The sequence below is a fragment of the Rhinoraja longicauda genome, chromosome 20 (assembly GCF_053455715.1).
Source record: "Rhinoraja longicauda isolate Sanriku21f chromosome 20, sRhiLon1.1, whole genome shotgun sequence".
In the NCBI taxonomy this organism is placed as follows: Eukaryota; Metazoa; Chordata; class Chondrichthyes; order Rajiformes; family Arhynchobatidae; genus Rhinoraja; species Rhinoraja longicauda.
Window position 1 is genome coordinate 37,872,591 of NC_135972.1, and position 19,182 is coordinate 37,891,772.

A 19,182-nucleotide genomic window follows, 5' to 3' on the forward strand; every position below is an offset into this window, starting at 1 on the left:
CAAAACATGGAGAATCTTGACACCTAGAAACAGGTGGGTGGAAATTAAATGCTCTGATTCTTTACCTGCCATCGACTAATCAGCTTCCTTGCTTAACCCAGGCACATCAAGCTGGATGCGAGGTAGTCCTTGTGGGAGGTGAGGTGGAAATCTCAACATGATAATCATTTCCTCAGAAGTTTAGGGTTCAGATGCGCACTCGTTTTATAAGCTACTAAATTCTGACAGTGAAGCTGAAACTAAAGACTGAACATATAAATGAAAATAAAAATAATTGCAGACGCTAGAAATCAAACAAAATCAAAAATGTTTAAAAACTCAGCAAATCAGGCAGTATCTGTGGAAAGAGAAATAGTTGATGTTTCGTGTTTGTTAACCCTTTGCTGAAAGTAGAAAAGGGAGAGATGCAGGTTAGTTTTCCAAAGGAGAGAGGGAGGGTGGGTGGGGAGGGAATGGGGTGGTGGTGTGTAGAATGGCTGATAGGATGAGTTGGAAGGACGTAATGAGGACATTCATCAGCACATTAAACTTCTAAGACAGTGTAATGAGTTATTAATGGCAAGATCCATTAATAAGTAATCCAAGAGTACAAACGCTAAGCATTATTCTTTTAAAATCATTATTTTTTATTGAAATTTTGTCTAAAACAACGCTGTTCTTTTCCATCTATAATTTAAATCTGAAATATTGAATTCATATTCCAGACTATTTTTTCTTTGTGTTTCACTGCCTTAAAATACACCGTTGTGTGACCGGTGTTTCTATTTCCAATGTGTTTATATTCCATGGTTGCTGCATTTTCACTGTCAAAGCTTGCATTTGTTTCATCATGATGCATATATTCCTGTCAAAATATGACATATATTCGATGATAATCTTCTGCAACGACCTAACAAATAGTGTTATGCTTCAGTGAAATTATGGTTTTAATCCCTGGACTCATCAGAAAAATTACTTTGCATTAACAGTTTTTAACTCACATATGTCAAGTAAGCAGCTTACTCAAATGCCTTTTTATGAAACCACATGAAGACTATCAAAGCATTGAATATCATTTCTGTGGTGTTAGATAATTTAGTATAATGGTGTATGTGAATTTTTTGTGTACTTTATTTAGCTGTTTCATCGAAAGCTTTTCAATCTTGCAAAAGTCTGATGTCAGCTCATATCAGAATGTAGTGTTCTTATGAATTGCCCATATGTAGGTAGCCTTGGATCATGACTTGATCTTGTAATTGGCAAGTTATATTCCTCTCAGAGTCATAGAGCTGCACAGCAGGGAAACAGGCCCTTCGACCTACCTTGTGCACGCCTACTACGCTGGCATACTGGGCTAGTCCTTTACCTGCATTTGATCTATAGCTCTCTGAACTCTTCCTATCCGCAAGATCATTGTATCCATTTCTATAGCTTCCTCTAGCAGCTCATTCAAGATATGAAGTGTGGGCTCTTATTCTAGGCAATGGTATTCTCCATCACAGTCCACGCACACCTAACATCTAATGATATTACTACAGCTAAATTCCCCACTATCAGTACATTGCATGTCAACATTGGGCATTTAATTCAAATGAACCAACGGTATAAATGCTATTGAATTTTTTTTGGTGGATCTAAAATAGAAAGTTTGTCATAGAATTTGAACATCTATTCAAGCTTCTGAGAAAAATCATTTATTTAAGTATCTTATTTTTTTATTAGAAAATGTACGTTTTGCTACTTTTGTTTCAATTAATACTTTGCCGTTTTGTTTCTTGAAAACACAATAAAAATACATGACACAACATTTTGATGCAAAATATCCAAGATTTCTGATGTAATTATGCCCCTATTGTTACATCGCTCCTTTGCCTCCTTGATTGCTTAATCTGGTCTTCCCATTCTCCAACATACATCTGCTTCCCATTGTAAAGGACAAGCAAATTACCTGAAATTATATCAATTCAGAATCAGTTAGACGCCTGTCTCAAAAAAGCTTCAGCATAACAAATTTCTGTCCCCCTTTGGTAAATTTGCCATGCTTTAATAATCTTTACATGTTGCGATGTTTTTTCCCCCATTTAATGCATCTTCATAACGTAAACTATTATTAAACATTCAATAACTTCCAAAATGGCATTGCTTTGAAACATGCTTGCACAATAAGCATAAATAATATTGGATTATGTGGAGGCAGATGGGGTTGGTTTAATTTGTCATTGTGCTTGCTCAGATGTCATGGATCAAAGGGCCTGATCCTGTGCTAACTAGAAACATAGAAAATAGGTGCAGGAGGAGGCCATTCGGCCCTTCGAGCCAGCACCGCCATTCATTGTGAACATGGCTGATCGTCCCTAATCAATAACCCGTGTCTGCCTTCTCCCCATATCCCTTGAGCCCCGAGAGCTCTATCTAACTCTTTTTTAAAATCCATCCAGTGATTTGGCTTCCACTGCCCTCTGTGGCAGAGAATTCCAAAAATTCACAACTCTCTGGGTGGAAAAGTTTTTTCTCACCTCAGTTTTAAATGGTCTCCCCTTTATTCTAAGACTGTGGCCAGTGGTTCTGGACTCGCCCAACAATGGGAACATTTTTCCTGCATCTAGCTTGTCCAGTCCTTTTATAATTGTATATGTTTCTATAAGATTCCCTCGCATCCTTCTAAATTCCAATGAATACAAGCCTAGTCTTTTCAATCTTTCCTCATATGACAGTCCCGCCATCCCAGGGATCAATCTCGTGAACCTACGCTGCACTGCCTCAATTACAAGGATGTCCTTCCTCAAATTAGGAGACCAAAACTGTACACAATACTCCAGATGTGGTCTTACCAGGGTCCTATACAACTGCAGAAGAACCTCTTTACTCTTATACTGAAATCCTCTTGTTATGAAGGCCAACATTCCATTAGCTTTCTTCACTGCCTGCTGTACCTGCACACCAACTTTCAGTGACTGGTGTACAAGGACACCCAGGTCTCGCTGCACCTCCTCCTTACCTAACTAACACCATTGAGATAATAATCTGCCTCCTTGTTTTTGCCGCCAAAGAGGATAACCTCACATTTATCTGTATTATACTGCATCTGCCATGCATCTGCCCACTCACTCAACCTGTCCAGGCCACCCTGCAACTTCCTAACATCCTCTTCACAGTTTACACTGCCATCCAACTTTGTGTCATCCGCAAACTTGCTAGTGTTGCTTCTAATTCCCTCTTCCAAATCATTAATATATATGGTAAACAGTTGCGGCCCCAACACCGAGCCTTGCGGCACTCCACTCGCCACTGCCTGCCATTCTGAAAAGGAACCGTTTACTTCTACTCTTTGCTTCCTATGTGCCAACCAATTTTCTATCCATGTCAACACCCTACCCCCCAATACCATGTGCTCTAATTTTAGTCACCAATCTCCCGTGCGGGACCTTATCAAAGGCTTTCTGAAAGTCTAGATACACTACATCCACTGGCTCCCCTTCATCCAAACTGTTCTATGTTTTATGTTCTATAATTGTTCTTGCATTAAGAGGGGCTCCTGGAAAGAAGATGGCATAACATCAACGAAATGGCGTATTATCTCCATTGCCTGCCTCAGAATAAATATTTGGTTTATTTTATTGATTGTTACAAGTATTTGTGATGGTGTAGTGGATTCTTAGGAAATGTTGAAATTACTCTACCACAGGATGGTCAATGAAATGTGTGGGCTTCATTTTTTCAGGAGATTTTAGGCCAAAGGTTTTTAAAACCCCTATAAGCGGCACAGTGGCACAGCTGGCCTCACAGCGCTGGAGACCCAGATTTGATCCTGACCTCGGGTGCTGTTTGTGTGGAGTTCGCACATCCTCCTGTGACTGCGTGCATTTCCATCAGGTGCACTCATTTCCTCCCAAATCCCAAAGACAGGAGTGTTTGCTGGTGAACTGACATCTGTAAATTGTCCCTAGCGTGTAGGGAGCAGATGTGAATGTGGTTAACCGAGAACTAGTGTGAATGGTTGGCATGAACTCTGAGCCAAGCGGCCTGTTTCCATGCTGTATCTTGCAATCATTTCAATCAATTAATTTGAATATCATTTTAACTCTAAGTCCAGGGTAGCGACCCTACAATGCTTCATAAGAAATTGCAGATCACGTAAATTTAACATATCTGTTTTTTCAAAAGTTTTACTGAATAAGCAAATCCACTGCTGAATAAACTGCTATTAACCAGGAAGCAATCACATTTCCAGAAACTTTAAAGAAATAGTTCTTCAATAGTTACTTGTTGAAACTTGATGGAAAAAATAAATGGTTTATGGAACAAAAAAATCATTTTTGGGGTAGCTAACATTTTTCAACTAATTCTGTAACATCATTCTATAGAATATTTTTTAATTTCCCTTTTATGTAGACCTACTTTTGGAACTGGGGTTGGAGGAGGCAGAAGCTGAAGAAAATACAGAATCTCCCAAGGATTCAGAGGTATGCTTAGTAAACCTTTTCTTGTGCATTTATTTAATGGAAAGTATCTCATTTTAGCTTATCTAAAATGAATATTTTGTAATATTATGGTGTTATCATAATTTTAAATAGGTGTCAGAGAATCATTAAATGCAAAAATAATAATAATAATAATAATAATAATAATAATAATAATAATAATAATAAGCATTTATTTTATATAGCGCTTTACCAGGTGCTCAAAGCGCTTTACAAAAACAGTCATAACATAAAAACAAACAGACAAACTATCCTGACGGAGAAGCGGCGAACAAACAGCGCCAGCGTCCCCTCACGTCAGGGTCCGGCAGTAGACAACAAAAAGCACAGGACACACAAATACAATTTTAACACAAACAGCCATCACAGTGATTGCTCCAGGCACACCCTCACTGTGATGGAAGGCAAAGAAAAGTCATTATCTCCTCCTCATTCTTCTCCCGTGACGCCACGAGGCGATCGAGGCTCCCAACTTTTGAAGCCCCCACCGGGCGATGGAAAGTCCGAGGGCCGAGCCGAGCCGAGCAGGCCGATGAAGGTCCTGAGCCCCCACCGGGCGATGGAAAGTGCCGCGGCCAGGCCACGCAGAGCGATGAGGGGCCTGCGAGCGGGTCTATCGTACCTCGCGCTCCGGGGCGGTCGAAGCTGCTACGGCTGGAGCTCCTGAAAGCCGGTCGCCAGCCAGGGACCTGCGAGCTCCCGATGTTGCGGTCTGCAGGGCCCACGGCCGAAGCCTCCGAGATGGTAAGTCCAGGCCCTGCGACCGGAGTCTTTAAGGTCGATCCCAGCTGGAGGCCGCCGACTCCACGATGTTAGGCCGTAGCGCGAACAGAGATACGACACGGTAAAGGTCGCATCTCCGTTGAGGAGGAGTTTAGAAAAAAAATGTTTCCCCCACCCCCCCACCACACACACATAAACAGAGTTAAAAATAGAACAAAACGTACATTAAACGATGACAATAGACAAAAAACAAAAAAAAGACAGAGAGACTGCCGGTGAGCCGCAGCTATTTGGGCTATTTGGCACACCAAATCCATGCCAGCTGTCAAACACCCAAATATGCTGATCCCATTTTATTCTCCCCACATTCCCAGCAGCTCCGCTCCCCTCAGATCCTACCACTCACCCAAACACTATGATCAATTTACAGTGGTCAAGTAACCTACCATCCTGCACAACGTTGGGATACAGGGAGAAACTGTAGTACACGGAGGAAACCCACATGGTCACAGGGAGATTGCACAAACTCCACACAGGCAACATGAGACCTGCATCAAATGCTCAAGAAATGACTCACAAGGAGGACATTAGAGGATCACATAGATAGAATAAAAACAACAGAATCAAAAAACTGTAGTAAACCAGTCAGCATGTCAACCTGATCCACCACTCAGGGAGAGACAAAATTTGGTGAGAGGCAGCAAGAGGGGAGAAAAGCCTTGCCCACAAAGGGCTTAAGTGACAGAATTAAAAGTTGCAGGTTCCAGAGCCTAAGTAAAAATGAAATCTGTTACTCAAATTGAAGAAAGATTAACACATTTGAAGGGATTGAGCTAAATTACTCAATGGTGATTTTAAAAAGTTATCGAGGTAAAACAAATTGATTATTTTTGTTATCCCACTGGACGTTTGGTACAGAATTCACTGTCTTTCCTCCTCGTCCCCCACCCCTAACCCACTCTCCTTGCAGAGGTTGATGCTTGCAAAATGCTGGTGAGTTGATTTGCATCTCGTGCACAAGCATGCTAGTTGTGATCTTACTGTGGAAGCTCTACTAGTGATTTCCAAGCTTCACTCTTCTATTGGATTTCCTCTGAAGTCTAGTGCCAGTGCAGCAAGTTACTGAGATCCTCTTTATGCCGAGGAATCTGCGCTTAGATGCTAGTCTATTCATTCAAAGGAGGATTGCATGAAAGAAAGGAAAGATAGTTAGATTAACTTTTTTAATTAAAAAAACTAACTGTGCTTTTAATGTTTCTATTCATCAAAATAAAACATTGCAAATCCAGCTTTGACAATTTGCAAAGCTAATGGCGTTATAGAACATAGAACAGCATAGCACAAGAACGGCCCACAATGTCTGCCGAACAAGACCAAATCTTACTGTGTAGGAAAGAACTGCAGATGTTGGTTTAAATCGAAGATAGACACAAAATGCTGGAGTAACTCAGCGGGACAGGCGGCATCTCTGGAGAGCAGGAATAGACAATAGGTGCAGGAGTAGGCCATTCGGCCCTTCATGCCAGCACCACCATTCAATGTGATCATGGCTGATCATTCTCAATCAGTACCCTGTCCCTGCCTTCTCCCCATACCCCCTGACTCCGCTATCCTTAAGCGCTCTATCTGGCTCTCTCTTGAAAGCATTCAGAGAATTGGCCTCCACTGCCTTCTGAGGCAGAGAATTCCACAGATTTACAACTCTCTGACTGAAAAAGTTTTTCTTTTGGGTGATGTTTCGGGTCGAGACTTTTCTTCAGTTCAGTTCAGTTCTGAGGAAGGGTCTCAAACCGAAACGTCACCCATTCTCTCCAGAGATGCTGCCTGTCCCGCTGAATTACTCCTGCATTTTGTGTCTAAGGCCAAATCGAGATGGATTCTTAGAACAGCTTGTACTGGAGCCTACCAGGGAGAAGGCAATTCTGGATTTAGTGTTGTGTAATGATCCTGATCTGATAAGGGGACTAGAGGTAAAAGAGCCATTAGGAGGCAGTGATCACAACATGATAAGTTTTACTCTGCAAATGGAAAGGCAGAAGGGAAAATCGGAAGTGTCGGTATTACAGTATAGCAAAGGGGATTACAGAGGCATGAGGCGGGAGCTGGCCAAAATTGATTGGAAGGAGGCCCTAGCAGGGAAGACGGTAGAACAGCAATGGCAGGTATTCCTGGGAATAATGCAGAGGTTGCAGGATCAATTTATTCCAAAGAGGTGGAAAGACTCTAAGGGGAGTAAGAGACACCTGTGGCTGACGAGGGAAGTCAGGGACAGCATAAAAATTAAGGAGAGGAAGTATAACATAGCAAAGAAGAGTGGGAAGACAGAGGATTGGGACTCTTTTAAAGAGCAACAAAAGTTAACTAAAAAGGCAATACGGGGAGAAAAGATGAGGTACGAGGGTAAACTAGCCAATAATATAAAGGAGGATAGCAAAAGTTTTTTTAGGTACGTGAAGAGGAAAAAAATAGTCAAGGCAAATGTGGGTCCCTTGAAGACAGAAGCAGGGGAATTTATTATGGGGAACAAAGAAATGGCAGACGAGTTAAACCGTTACTTTGGATCTGTCTTCACTGAGGAAGATACACACAATCTCCCAAATGTTCTAGGGGCCGGAGAACCTAGGGTGATGGAGGAACTGAAGGAAATCCACATTAGGCAGGAAATGGTTTTGGGTAGACTGATGGGACTGAAGGCTGATAAATCCCCAGGGCCTGATGGTCTGCATCCCAGAGTACTTAAGGAGGTGGCTCTAGAAATAGTGGAAGCATTGGAGATCATTTTTCAATGTTCTATAGATTCAGGATCAGTTCCTGTGGATTGGAGGATAGCAAATGTTATCCCACTTTTTAAGAAAGGAGGGAGAGAGAAAACGGGGAATTATAGACCAGTTAGTCTGACATCAGTGGTGGGGAAGATGCTGGAGTCAATTATAAAAGACGAAATTGCAGTAACGGGATCATTCCGAGTCAGCATGGATTTACGAAGGGGAAATCATGCTTGACAAATCTACTGGAATTTTTTGAGGATGTAACTAGGAAAATTGACAAGGGAGAGTCAGTGGATGTGGTGTACCTCGACTTTCAGAAAGCCTTCGACAAGGTCCCACATAGGAGATTAGTGGGCAAAATTAGGGCACATGGTATTGGGGGTAGGGTACTGACATGGATAGAAAATTGGTTGACAGACAGAAAGCAAAGAGTGGGGATAAATGGGTCCCTTTCGGAATGGCAGGCAGTGACCAGTGGGGTACCGCAAGGTTCGGTGCTGGGACCCCAGCTATTTACGATATACATTAATGACTTAGACGAAGGGATTAAAAGTACCATTAGCAAATTTGCAGATGATACTAAGTTGGGGGGTAGTGTGAATTGTGAGGAAGATGCAATAAGGCTGCAGGGTGACTTGGACAGGTTGTGTGAGTGGGCGGATACATGGCAGATGCAGTTTAATGTAGATAAGTGTGAGGTTATTCACTTTGGAAGTAAGAATAGAAAGGCAGATTATTATCTGAATGGTGTCAAGTTAGGAGGAGGGGGAGTTCAACGAGATCTGGGTGTCCTAGTGCATCAGTCAATGAAAGGAAGCATGCAGGTACAGCAGGCAGTGAAGAAAGCCAATGGAATGTTGGCCTTCGTAACAAGAGGATTTGAGTATAGGAGCAAAGAGGTCCTTCTACAGTTGTACCGGGCCCTGGTGAGACCGCACCTGGAGTACTGTGTGCAGTTTTGGTCTCCAAATTTGAGGAAGGATATTCTTGCTATGGAGGGCGTGCAGCGTAGGTTCACTAGGTTAATTCCCGGAATGGCGGGACTGTCGTATGTTGAAAGGCTGGAGCGATTGGGCTTGTATACACTGGAATTTAGAAGGATGAGGGGGGATCTTATTGAAACATATAAGATAATTAGGGGATTGGACACATTAGAGGCAGATAACATGTTCCCAATGTTAGGGGAGTCCAGAACAAGGGGCCACAGTTTGAGAATAAGGGGTAGGCCATTTAGAACGGAGATGAGGAAGAACTTTTTCAGTCAGAGGGTGGTGAAGGTGTGGAATTCTCTGCCTCAGAAGGCAGTGGAGGCCAGTTCGTTGGATGCTTTCAAGAGAGAGCTGGATAGAGCTCTTGAGGATAGCGGAGTGAGGGGGTATGGGGAGAAGGCAGGAACGGGGTACTGATTGAGTGATCAGCCATGATCGCATTGAATGGCGGTGCTGGCTCGAAGGGCTGAATGGCCTACTCCTGCACCTATTGTCTATTGTCTATTGGCTGCACATAATCCATATCCCACCATTCCCTGCATATCCAAATGCCTAACCAAAAGTCCCTTAAATGCCACAATACTATCTGCTTCAACAACCACCACCGGCAAAACATCCCAGGCACTCACCACTCTCTGCGTAAAAAAAACTTGGCCCCCACGTCTCCTTTAAGCATTGCTCCTCACCCCTAATATTTGAATTTTCTATCCTGGAAAAAGGTTCTCATTGTCCCTATTTATGCCTCTCATAATTTTATATAGATCGATCAAGTCTCCCTGCAAACTTGAAGTTCCAGAGAAAACAATCCCAGTCTGTCCACCCTGTCCCTGTAGCTAGTACACCCAAATCCAACCAACATTCTGGTAAACCTCCTCTGCGCCCTTTACAAAGCCTTCATGTCCTTCCTGTAATGGGGTGACCAGAACTGCATGCAATACTCCAAATACGGCCTAACCAAAATCTTACAAAGCTGCATCATGATCTCCTGACTCTTATGCTCAATGCATTGACCTATAGAAGCAAGCACATTATATGCCTTCTTTACAACTCTATCTACCTGTGTTGCCACTTTCAGGGAGTTATGAATCTAGACCCCAAGATCCCTCTGTACATCAGTGCAGTTAAGGGTCATGCCATTAATTATAAATTTTCCCCTTACATTTGATCTTCTAAAGTGCAATACCTCATAATTGCTTGCATTAAACTTGCACCGTCCTTTTCTCTGCCCATTTCTGTAGCCCTATCTTTATCCCATTGGAGACTTTGACAGCCTTCCTCACAGTCTGCGACCCCAGAAATTTGGTGTCCTCTGCGAACTTACTAACCAGTCCATCTACGCTTTCATCCAAGTCATTTATATATATCACAAACAGGAGAGGTCCCAGCACAGATCCCTGTGGAATCCCTGGCCATAGATCTCCAGCCTGGATATTGTCTTTCTACCACAACCCTCTGTCTTTTATCAATATGCCAGTGCTGAATCCATATAACCAAATCACCATTAATTCCATGCATTTAAATTTTCTTGATCAGTCTATCTTGGGAGAATTTATCAAATGCCTTACTAAAATCCATGCAGACAACATCCACCGCCATACCCTCATTGATCACCTTTGTCATCTCAAAAATCTCGATCGGGTTAGTGAGACATGACCTGCCATGTACAAAACCATGTGTAGGAAAGAACTGCAGATGCTGGTTTACATCGAAGGTAGACACAAAATGCTGGAGTAACTCAGCGGGACAGGCAGCATCTCTGGAGAGAAGGAATGGGTGATGTTTCGGTTCGAGACCCTTCTTCAGACTGATGTCAGAGGAATGGGTGGTACAGAGATAAAGTGTTGTCGGAGACAGTAAGACTGGTGGGAGAACTGGGAAGGGGGATGGGATAGAGAGAGATGGAAAGCAAGGGCTACTTGAAGTAAGAGAAGTCAATGTTCATACCGCTGGGGTGTAAGCTACCAAAGCAAAATATGAGGTGCTGCTCCTCCAATTTGCACTAGGCCTCACTTTGACAATGGAGGAGGCCCAGGTCAGAAATGTCAGATTGGGAATGTGAGGGGGAGTTAAAGTGCTGAGCAACCAGGAGATCAGGTAGGTTTAGGCGGACTGAGCAGAAACCAAGCTGGCTGTCCTTAATTAACCCATTCTCTTCCAAATGGAGTAAATTCTATTCTGAAGAATCCTCTCCAATAGCTTCCTTACCACTGACACGAGGCTCACCGGTTTATAATTCCTTGGATTCTCTTTTCTTCTCTTAAATAATGGAACAACATTAGCGACTCTCCTGTTCTCTGGCACCTCGCCGGTGGCTAGAGAAGAGGCAAAGGTCTTTGTCAAGTCTCCCGCAATCTCCTCTCTTGCCTTGCTTAATGACCATAGTTTGAAAGGATTGTGGATATGAACTTGCAAACAACTATGGCAATATATCACTGTGGTGCCATGATAAGTTGAAATGGAATTATTTATATTTTACAGTGTTTTTTTTTATTTTAGTCTGTCTCGGATATCTCATGGAAGAAATCAATTGGTTCATTAGTTTCAGCTGGTGTCCTGAGCCATACGAACATTAGGAAGAACCAAGATGAAGGTGATTTTCAAATTTGGTTTATTTTTTGCTTTATTGTGTAAGACACAAATAAATTCCATAAATTGGATGTAACTAGGAAAATTGACAAGGGAGAGTCAGTGGATGTGGTGTACCTCGACTTTCAGAAAGCCTTCGACAAGGTCCCACATAGGAGATTAGTGGGCAAAATTAGGGCACACGGTATTGGGGGTAGGGTACTGACATGGATAGAAAATTGGTTGACAGACAGAAAGCAAAGAGTGGGGATAAATGGGTCCCTTTCGGAATGGCAGGCAGTGACCAGTGGGGTACCGCAAGGTTCGGTGCTGGGACCCCAGCTATTTACGATATACATTAATGACTTAGACGAAGGGATTAAAAGTACCATTAGCAAATTTGCAGATGATACTAAGTTGGGGGGTAGTGTGAATTGTGAGGAAGATGCAATAAGGCTGCAGGGTGACTTGGACAGGTTGTGTGAGTGGGCGGATACATGGCAGATGCAGTTTAATGTAGATAAGTGTGAGGTTATTCACTTTGGAAGTAAGAATAGAAAGGCAGATTATTATCTGAATGGTGTCAAGTTAGGAGGAGGGGGAGTTCAACGAGATCTGGTGTCCTAGTGCATCAGTCAATGAAAGGAAGCATGCAGGTACAGCAGGCAGTGAAGAAAGCCAATGGAATGTTGGCCTTCGTAACAAGAGGAGTTGAGTATAGGAGCAAAGAGGTCCTTCTACAGTTGTACCGGGCCCTGGTGAGACCGCACCTGGAGTACTGTGTGCAGTTTTGGTCTCCAAATTTGAGGAAGGATATTCTTGCTATGGAGGGCGTGCAGCGTAGGTTCACTAGGTTAATTCCCGGAATGTCGGGATTGTCGTATGTTGAAAGGCTGGAGCGATTGGGCTTGTATACACTGGAATTTAGAAGGATGAGGGGGGATCTTATTGAAACATATAAGATAATTAGGGGATTGGACACATTAGAGGCAGATAACATGTTCCCAATGTTGGGGGAGTCCAGAACAAGGGGCCACAGTTTAAGAATAAGGGGTAGGCCATTTAGAACGGAGATGAGGAAGAACTTTTTCAGTCAGAGAGTGGTGAAGGTGTGGAATTCTCTGCCTCAGAAGGCAGTGGAGGCCAGTTTGTTGGATGCTTTCAAGAGAGAGCTGGATAGAGCTCTTAAGGATAGCGGAGTGAGGGGGTATGGGGAGAAGGCAGGAACGGGGTACTGATTGAGAGTGATCAGCCATGATTGCATTGAATGGCGGTGCTGGCTCGAAGGGCTGAATGGCCTACTCCTGCACCTATTGTCTATTGTCTATATCACTCAATATATCTGCAACAAGTTGTAAAGTAAATCACAACGTAAATTCATTTTTGAATATATTTACTCTATGGATGTTCCCCGACTTATGTAAGGGTTACGTCCCATGGACCCTTGCACATGTCGGTGTTACGCAAGTCGTAAACGTAAGTGCCACTGTGCAAGCAAAAATTTACTATTTGACGTAGAGACCACGTGGGAGCTCCGAGGTGGATTTATCAGCTTTCAGTCCCATCAGTCTACCCAATACCATTTCTCGCCTAATGCAAATTTCTTTCAATTCCGCTGTCTCCCTTGATCCTCTGTCCACTAGTACATCTGGGAGATTGTTTGTGTCTTTCTTAGTTAAGACAGATCCGAAGTAGCTGTTCAACTCTACCGCCATTTCCTTGTTACCCATAATAATTTCACCCGTGTCTGCCTTCAAGGGACCCACATTTGTCTTTACTGATCTTTTTCTCTTAATATACCTAAAGAAGCTATTACTGTCCTTCTTTATATTCCTGGCCAGCTTTGCTTCGTACCTCATCTATTCAGCCCATATTGCCCTTTTTGCTGTATTCTGTTGTCCTTTGAAAATTGCCCAATCCTTTGGCTTCCTGCTACTCTTTGCTATCTTATACATCTTTTCTTTTAGTTTTATTCCATCTTTAACTTCCCTTGTCAGCCACGGTTGCCTCTTATTCCCCTTAGAATCTTTCTTCCTCTTTGGAATGAAATGATCCTGCATCTTCTGGATTATGCCCAGAAATTCCTGCCATTGCTGTTCCACCGTCATTCCTGCTAGGATCCCTTTCCATTCGACCTTGGCCAGCTCCTCTCTCATGCCTTCATAGTCCCCTTTGTTCAACAGCAACACTGACATTCCTGGTTTAACCTTCTCCCTCTCAAATTGCAGATTAAAACTAATCATGTTATGGTCACTACCTCCAAGCGGTTCCTTTACCTTGAGTTCCCTTATTAAATCTGGTTCATTGGACAACACTAAATCCAGAATTGCCTTCTCTCTGGTAGGCTCCAGTACAAGCTGCTCTAAGAATCCATCTCCGAATCCATCTACAAACCCTTTCTTGGGGTCCAGAACTAACCTGATTTTCCCAGTCTACCTGCAGATTGAAATCCCCCATAACTACAGTGGCATTACCTTTGTTACATGCCAATTTTAACTCCTGCTGCAACTCACGCCCTATATCCAGGCTACTGTTTGGGGGTCTGTAGATAACTCCCATTTGTGTCTTCTTACCTTTACAATTCCTCAACTCTATCAACAGTGACTCTACATCGTCAGTCCCAATGTCACCCCTCGCAAGGGACTGAATTCCATCCCTCACCAACTGAGCTAACCCACCTCCACTGCCCACCTGCCTGTCCTTTCTATAGGATATATAACCCTGAATATTCAGTTCCCAGTCCTGATCCTCCTGCAGCCACGTCTCTGTAATCCCCACAATGTCATACCTACCAATCTCTAACTGAGCCTCAAGCTCATCCACTTTACTTCTTATACTAAGCGCATTCATGTATAGTACCGTTGCTCATCTCAGCTTCCACATCGATTCCTATTACATTTGGCCATTTTCTCCTATTGCTTCGTGAGCTTTCTGTCCCGTTAATTCTGGGGTGTTTCTTAATTATTCCTATACTCTCTTTCCCTTTAACTCCATCCTTGTCTATCACATTTGAACCCCCCCCCCCCCCCCCCACTATTTAGTTTAAGACCACCCGTGTAGCAGTGGCAAATCTGCCTGCCAGTTTGCTGGTCCCCTGCCTGTTGAGGTGCAACCCGTCCCTTTTGTACAATCCATCCTTACTCCAAAACAGATCCCAGTGGTCTAAGAATCTAAATCCCTGCCCCCTGCACCAGCTCCTCAGCCACACATTCAGGTCCCGTATCTCCCTGTTCCTGCCCTCACCAACACGAGAAACTGGAAGCAAACCAGAGATAACCACCCTGGAGGTCTTGATGCTGAGTAAACTGCCCAAGCAAAATATGAGGTGCTATTTCTCCAATTTGCATGTGGCCTCACTCTGACAGTGGAGGCCCAGAACAGAAAGGTCAGTGTGGGAATGAGAAGGGAAGTGTTTGGCAACCGAGAGATCGCCAAATGCCAAAGAAGGGTTCCGACCCAAAACGTCACCTGTTACTTTTCTCCTGAGATGCTGCCTGACCCACTTAGTTGCTCCAGTACTTTGTGTCTATCTTTGGTATAAACCAGCATCTGCAGTTCCTTCCTACATATAGTTGTGGTTGGGAACTGATTGGATCTCTGTATCGGGAAGAAGCAAATAATCTTCAGGTTCTTTGGTGGAGACAGAAGGGTAATGAAATTGAATAAGAGATCTGATTTGTAGGTTAATAGACCACTGAATTGTTCCTGATGCAGAATCTTGGGGGAATTAATAGGAAAGTGTAATTAAGCTACAAAGAAGATTAGCAGGAAGAGATTGATCTGTGGGTAAAATATAGACATGGGAGACCAAAATAACGACCTTCCATATAGTAAGAAAATGTGGGAAGACTTCAACACAGATCTTTACCACTCACATCCTGTCAGTTCAAATATGTGCCAATGATTCCTGCGTTGTTTTGTGCCACTCAGCAAAAGCCGTTATTACTTTACAGCTTTTCAAGTAAAATGACTACATGATCATCATTAAACACAGATGCTGATTCACCAAAGGAGATGGGAGGACAAATGACCAGTGGTTTGTTCAAAAAGCTATCGTTTATGGGGTATTTTGAGGAAAAAAGATAGAAAGGAAAGTTGACACAAAATGCTGGAGTAACTCAGTGGGACAGGCACCATCTCTGGAGTGAAGGAATGGGTGACATTTCTGGTCGAGACCAGACTCTTCTGAAGGAGGGTCTCGACCCAAAACGCCACCCATTCCTTCTCTCCAGAGATGCTGCCTGTCCCGCTGAATTACTCCAGCATTTTGTGTTCTCCTTCGATTTAAACCAGCATCTGCAGTTCTTTCCTACACAAAAATAGAAAGGAGATGGATATTGGGATACTTTTATGGCACCTGATGATTAAATTTGGTAGGGATTAAAAGGCTTGAACTAGAAGAGTACCATGGGGCCAAGTCTGACTGGTTGCCCACAGTCATTGTCCATCCATATTATCTGGCCTGGTATTTGGCAATCTCCCGGTTTCCATACATTTCCCTTCTCATTCCCACACTGACCTTTTAGTCCTGGGCCTCCTCCACTGTCAGTGAGGCCACACGCAAATTGGAGAAATAGCACCTCATATTTTGCTTGGGTAGTTTACCTAGCATCAAGTAACCTCTGCATTCCCTCCCTCCCGCCTCCCTCACCATAGCCTAACAGAACTCTTGTTAGATCAGGCTGATGATCAGAACAAATAGGCATAATAGCAGTTGTGTTATTTGGCTAATGAGATGGGGAAGGAAAAGTCGGATGAAGAGAGTTTGAAAACAAGTGTAAGAATTTTGACGTGAACTTTAATAAGATGGTGACATTCAGAAGTAGGGAACCTTTTTAATACTGTATTGTTTTGGATGATTTCTAGTTTATAGAGTATATAATGGCTGGCTGGAAATGCATGAGAATAGTCAAGTTTAGAGTAGCTACTCTGACTGCTCGTTCTACCTGTATAGCCTCATTGCCAGGATATCCTCCCCAAGTTCATTATCATTCCAGGATATCCTCCCCAAGTTCATTATCATTCCAGGATATCCTCCCCAAGTACAGTTGTAATACTTTCCCTGATCAGTAGTGCTGCATTCCCTTTCCTTTTGTACTCCAATCTGTCACACCTGAAACTTCTATAGCCGGGAATACTGAGCTACCTAGTTCTGCTCTTTCCTCAACCTTGCCTTCCATGAATGCAGCAGTATCATAAGCCCTTGTGCTGATCCATGCTCTCAGCTCAACCATCTTACCGGTGAAGCTCCTTGCACTAAAATAAATGCAGTTAAGCCTACCTGCCCTCGAATACTTCCCCCCATCGCTGCCTGCTGTGCCAGCTGGCCAATTGGACTTGCAGTTTTCAAGGTTTTAATTTTGTTTCCACACCTGCTGCACTGCAATTCTGGGTGCCACACACTTGTCTCATTGTTTAAACCATTCCAACTAACATTATGAAAGGGTACCAATGGCAAATGTCAAGAGGAATTGATAACATCAAGTAGTATCATGCCAACATTTTTCATGTCATTCCACTTAAAATAATGGTAACTTTGAATGTTTGGTGAGGAGTGATGTAAGTGTTCTCCTAACATTCACCAGTAGAAGCATCATCTTAATATTTTTAACAGATTAACCGGCCTCAGTGACCAAGAAATCATGTAATAGTTTGCTGTAAAGATCACTCACACCTCATTAATAGGCCTCAGTAACCAGGAAATCATAAAATAGTTTGCTGTAAAGATCACTCACACCTCATTAAGGGGTACAGGATTAGAAAACTATTGGTGTGACAGATGGTGCACACAATACGAGGAACCCAAGAGAAATAGAGAAAAAGAACCTGCAGAAACTGATATTATTCAACAAGGATATGAAATTGCTACTTAAGAGGATAATAATGTCAGACAGACAGATGGATCCTTCAATGGCACCTTTGAGCAGGAAGCTGCAGTGGGAAAAGCATAATTCAGTTGATGGAGAGAATTCAATAAATGAAAGATGATTAGAAACCTAATTAAACAGGGCAAGAGGCCCCAACGGAATGCCTCCTAAATGGTGCCAGAGTAAAGGTGATGTTGAATTGGCTTAATTCAAGCAACGGGGAGACGGTGTGAGCCAGGGGTGGCAGGGGCAGCTGTCGGTAGGTCTGCCCACTATAACCAAAATCTGTTATAAAGAGGTAAGTTAAAACAAAGGTTACGGTGTTAGGATAGTGGCGTCGTAGGCTGAATAGCAGCAACATCCTCTGAAAAGTTAAAGGCACATTCGACTGATTTATTTTTGCTCTATCGTAATGCTGTTTATCTTTAATGTTTTACACTGCAATTTGATATTTGTTATGTAGAAGGATTTGGAGATGGCAGATACTTAGACAATTTATTTAAAGGTTTATGCATGAAACAGTAGCGTGTAATGTAGAGTAATGTGCTCTTAATGACCCATTCTCATGTAACTGCCATATTTATGCACCTATTCTCCATGAATGCTGGTTAGACAATAGACAATAGGTGCAGGAGTAGGCCATTCGGCCCTTCAAGCCAGCACCGCCATTCAATGTGATCATGGCTGATCATTCTCACTCAGTACCCCGTTCCTGCTTTCTCCCCATACCCCCTGACTCCGCTATCCTTAAGAACTCTATCTAGCTCTCTCTTGAATGTATTCAGAGAATTGGCCTCCACTGCCCTCTGAGGCAGAGAATTCCACAGATTCACAACTCTCTGACTGAAAAAGTTTTTCCTCATCTCTGTTCTAAATGCCTACCCCTTATTCTTACACTGTGGCCCCTGGTTCTGGACTCCCCCAACATTGGGAACATGTTTCCTGCCTCTAACGTGTCCAACCCCTTAATAATCTTATACGTTTCGATAAGATCCCCTCTCATCCTTCTAAATTCCAGTGTATACAAGCCTAGTCGCTCCAGTCTTTCAACATATGACAGTCCCGCCATTCCCGGGAATTAACCTAGTAAACCGACGCTGCACGCCCTCAATAGCAAGAATATCCTTCCTCAAATTTGGAGACCAAAACTGCACACAGTACTCCAGCTGAGAGTATACTTATATTTGACTTGCACAAACAGCAATATTTTAAACAAGACCATCCTTACGAAATCCCTTTTATTTCCGAAAGAAAAGCCAAGTGGCGTGCCTGAATGCCTATCATCCAGTAGCCTTGACATGCACCATCATGAAAGGCTTCGAGAGGCTGGTCACGGCACTCTGTAACTCCAACCTACCTGACATCCTTGATCCGTAGCAACATCTCTCTGGCCTTACTCTAATCGCTGGAGCTTCTACATGACAAGGACACCTACGTCAGACACAGGGAACTTCAGATGCTAGTTTACGACAATTCCATTCAGATATTTTTCTTGTTGCAAATTATAGTTTTTGAAGGCTTGCTCCTGCCTCAAATATTCATTACGTTCTCAAAAGGATTAAGAAACAATTGGAATGTAATCCAAAGGACCCACAAATTGTAGGTAGTCAAATAAATCTGAATGTGAAAACGATTAATTCTGAGTGGCATCATATCAATAACATTATTCATTTTCATTAACTTTCAGTGACCAAATAAAGTGGAGTTTATTGTCAAGTACAATAAGGTAGAGGTCCAGTGCAAAGCTTGCCTGTTGCAGCATCACAGTCATGTAGCCTGGAAACAACAAACACAACATAAATTATGCAAA

General features: G+C 42.9%; 1 protein-coding gene across 4 annotated transcripts in view; it reads left to right on the plus strand.

The window, feature by feature from the left end:
- The window catches only part of ankrd26 (ankyrin repeat domain 26), a 120,880-nt gene that overhangs the window by 39,565 nt on the left and 62,133 nt on the right, over positions 1 to 19,182 (plus strand). For all 4 annotated transcript variants that reach the window (XM_078417422.1, XM_078417424.1, XM_078417423.1 and 1 more), the window contains exons 13-14: positions 4,372 to 4,442; positions 11,437 to 11,530. In XM_078417422.1, the coding sequence (XP_078273548.1) occupies positions 4,372 to 4,442; positions 11,437 to 11,530 (165 nt within the window). The remainder of the gene's footprint in view (positions 1 to 4,371; positions 4,443 to 11,436; positions 11,531 to 19,182) is intronic.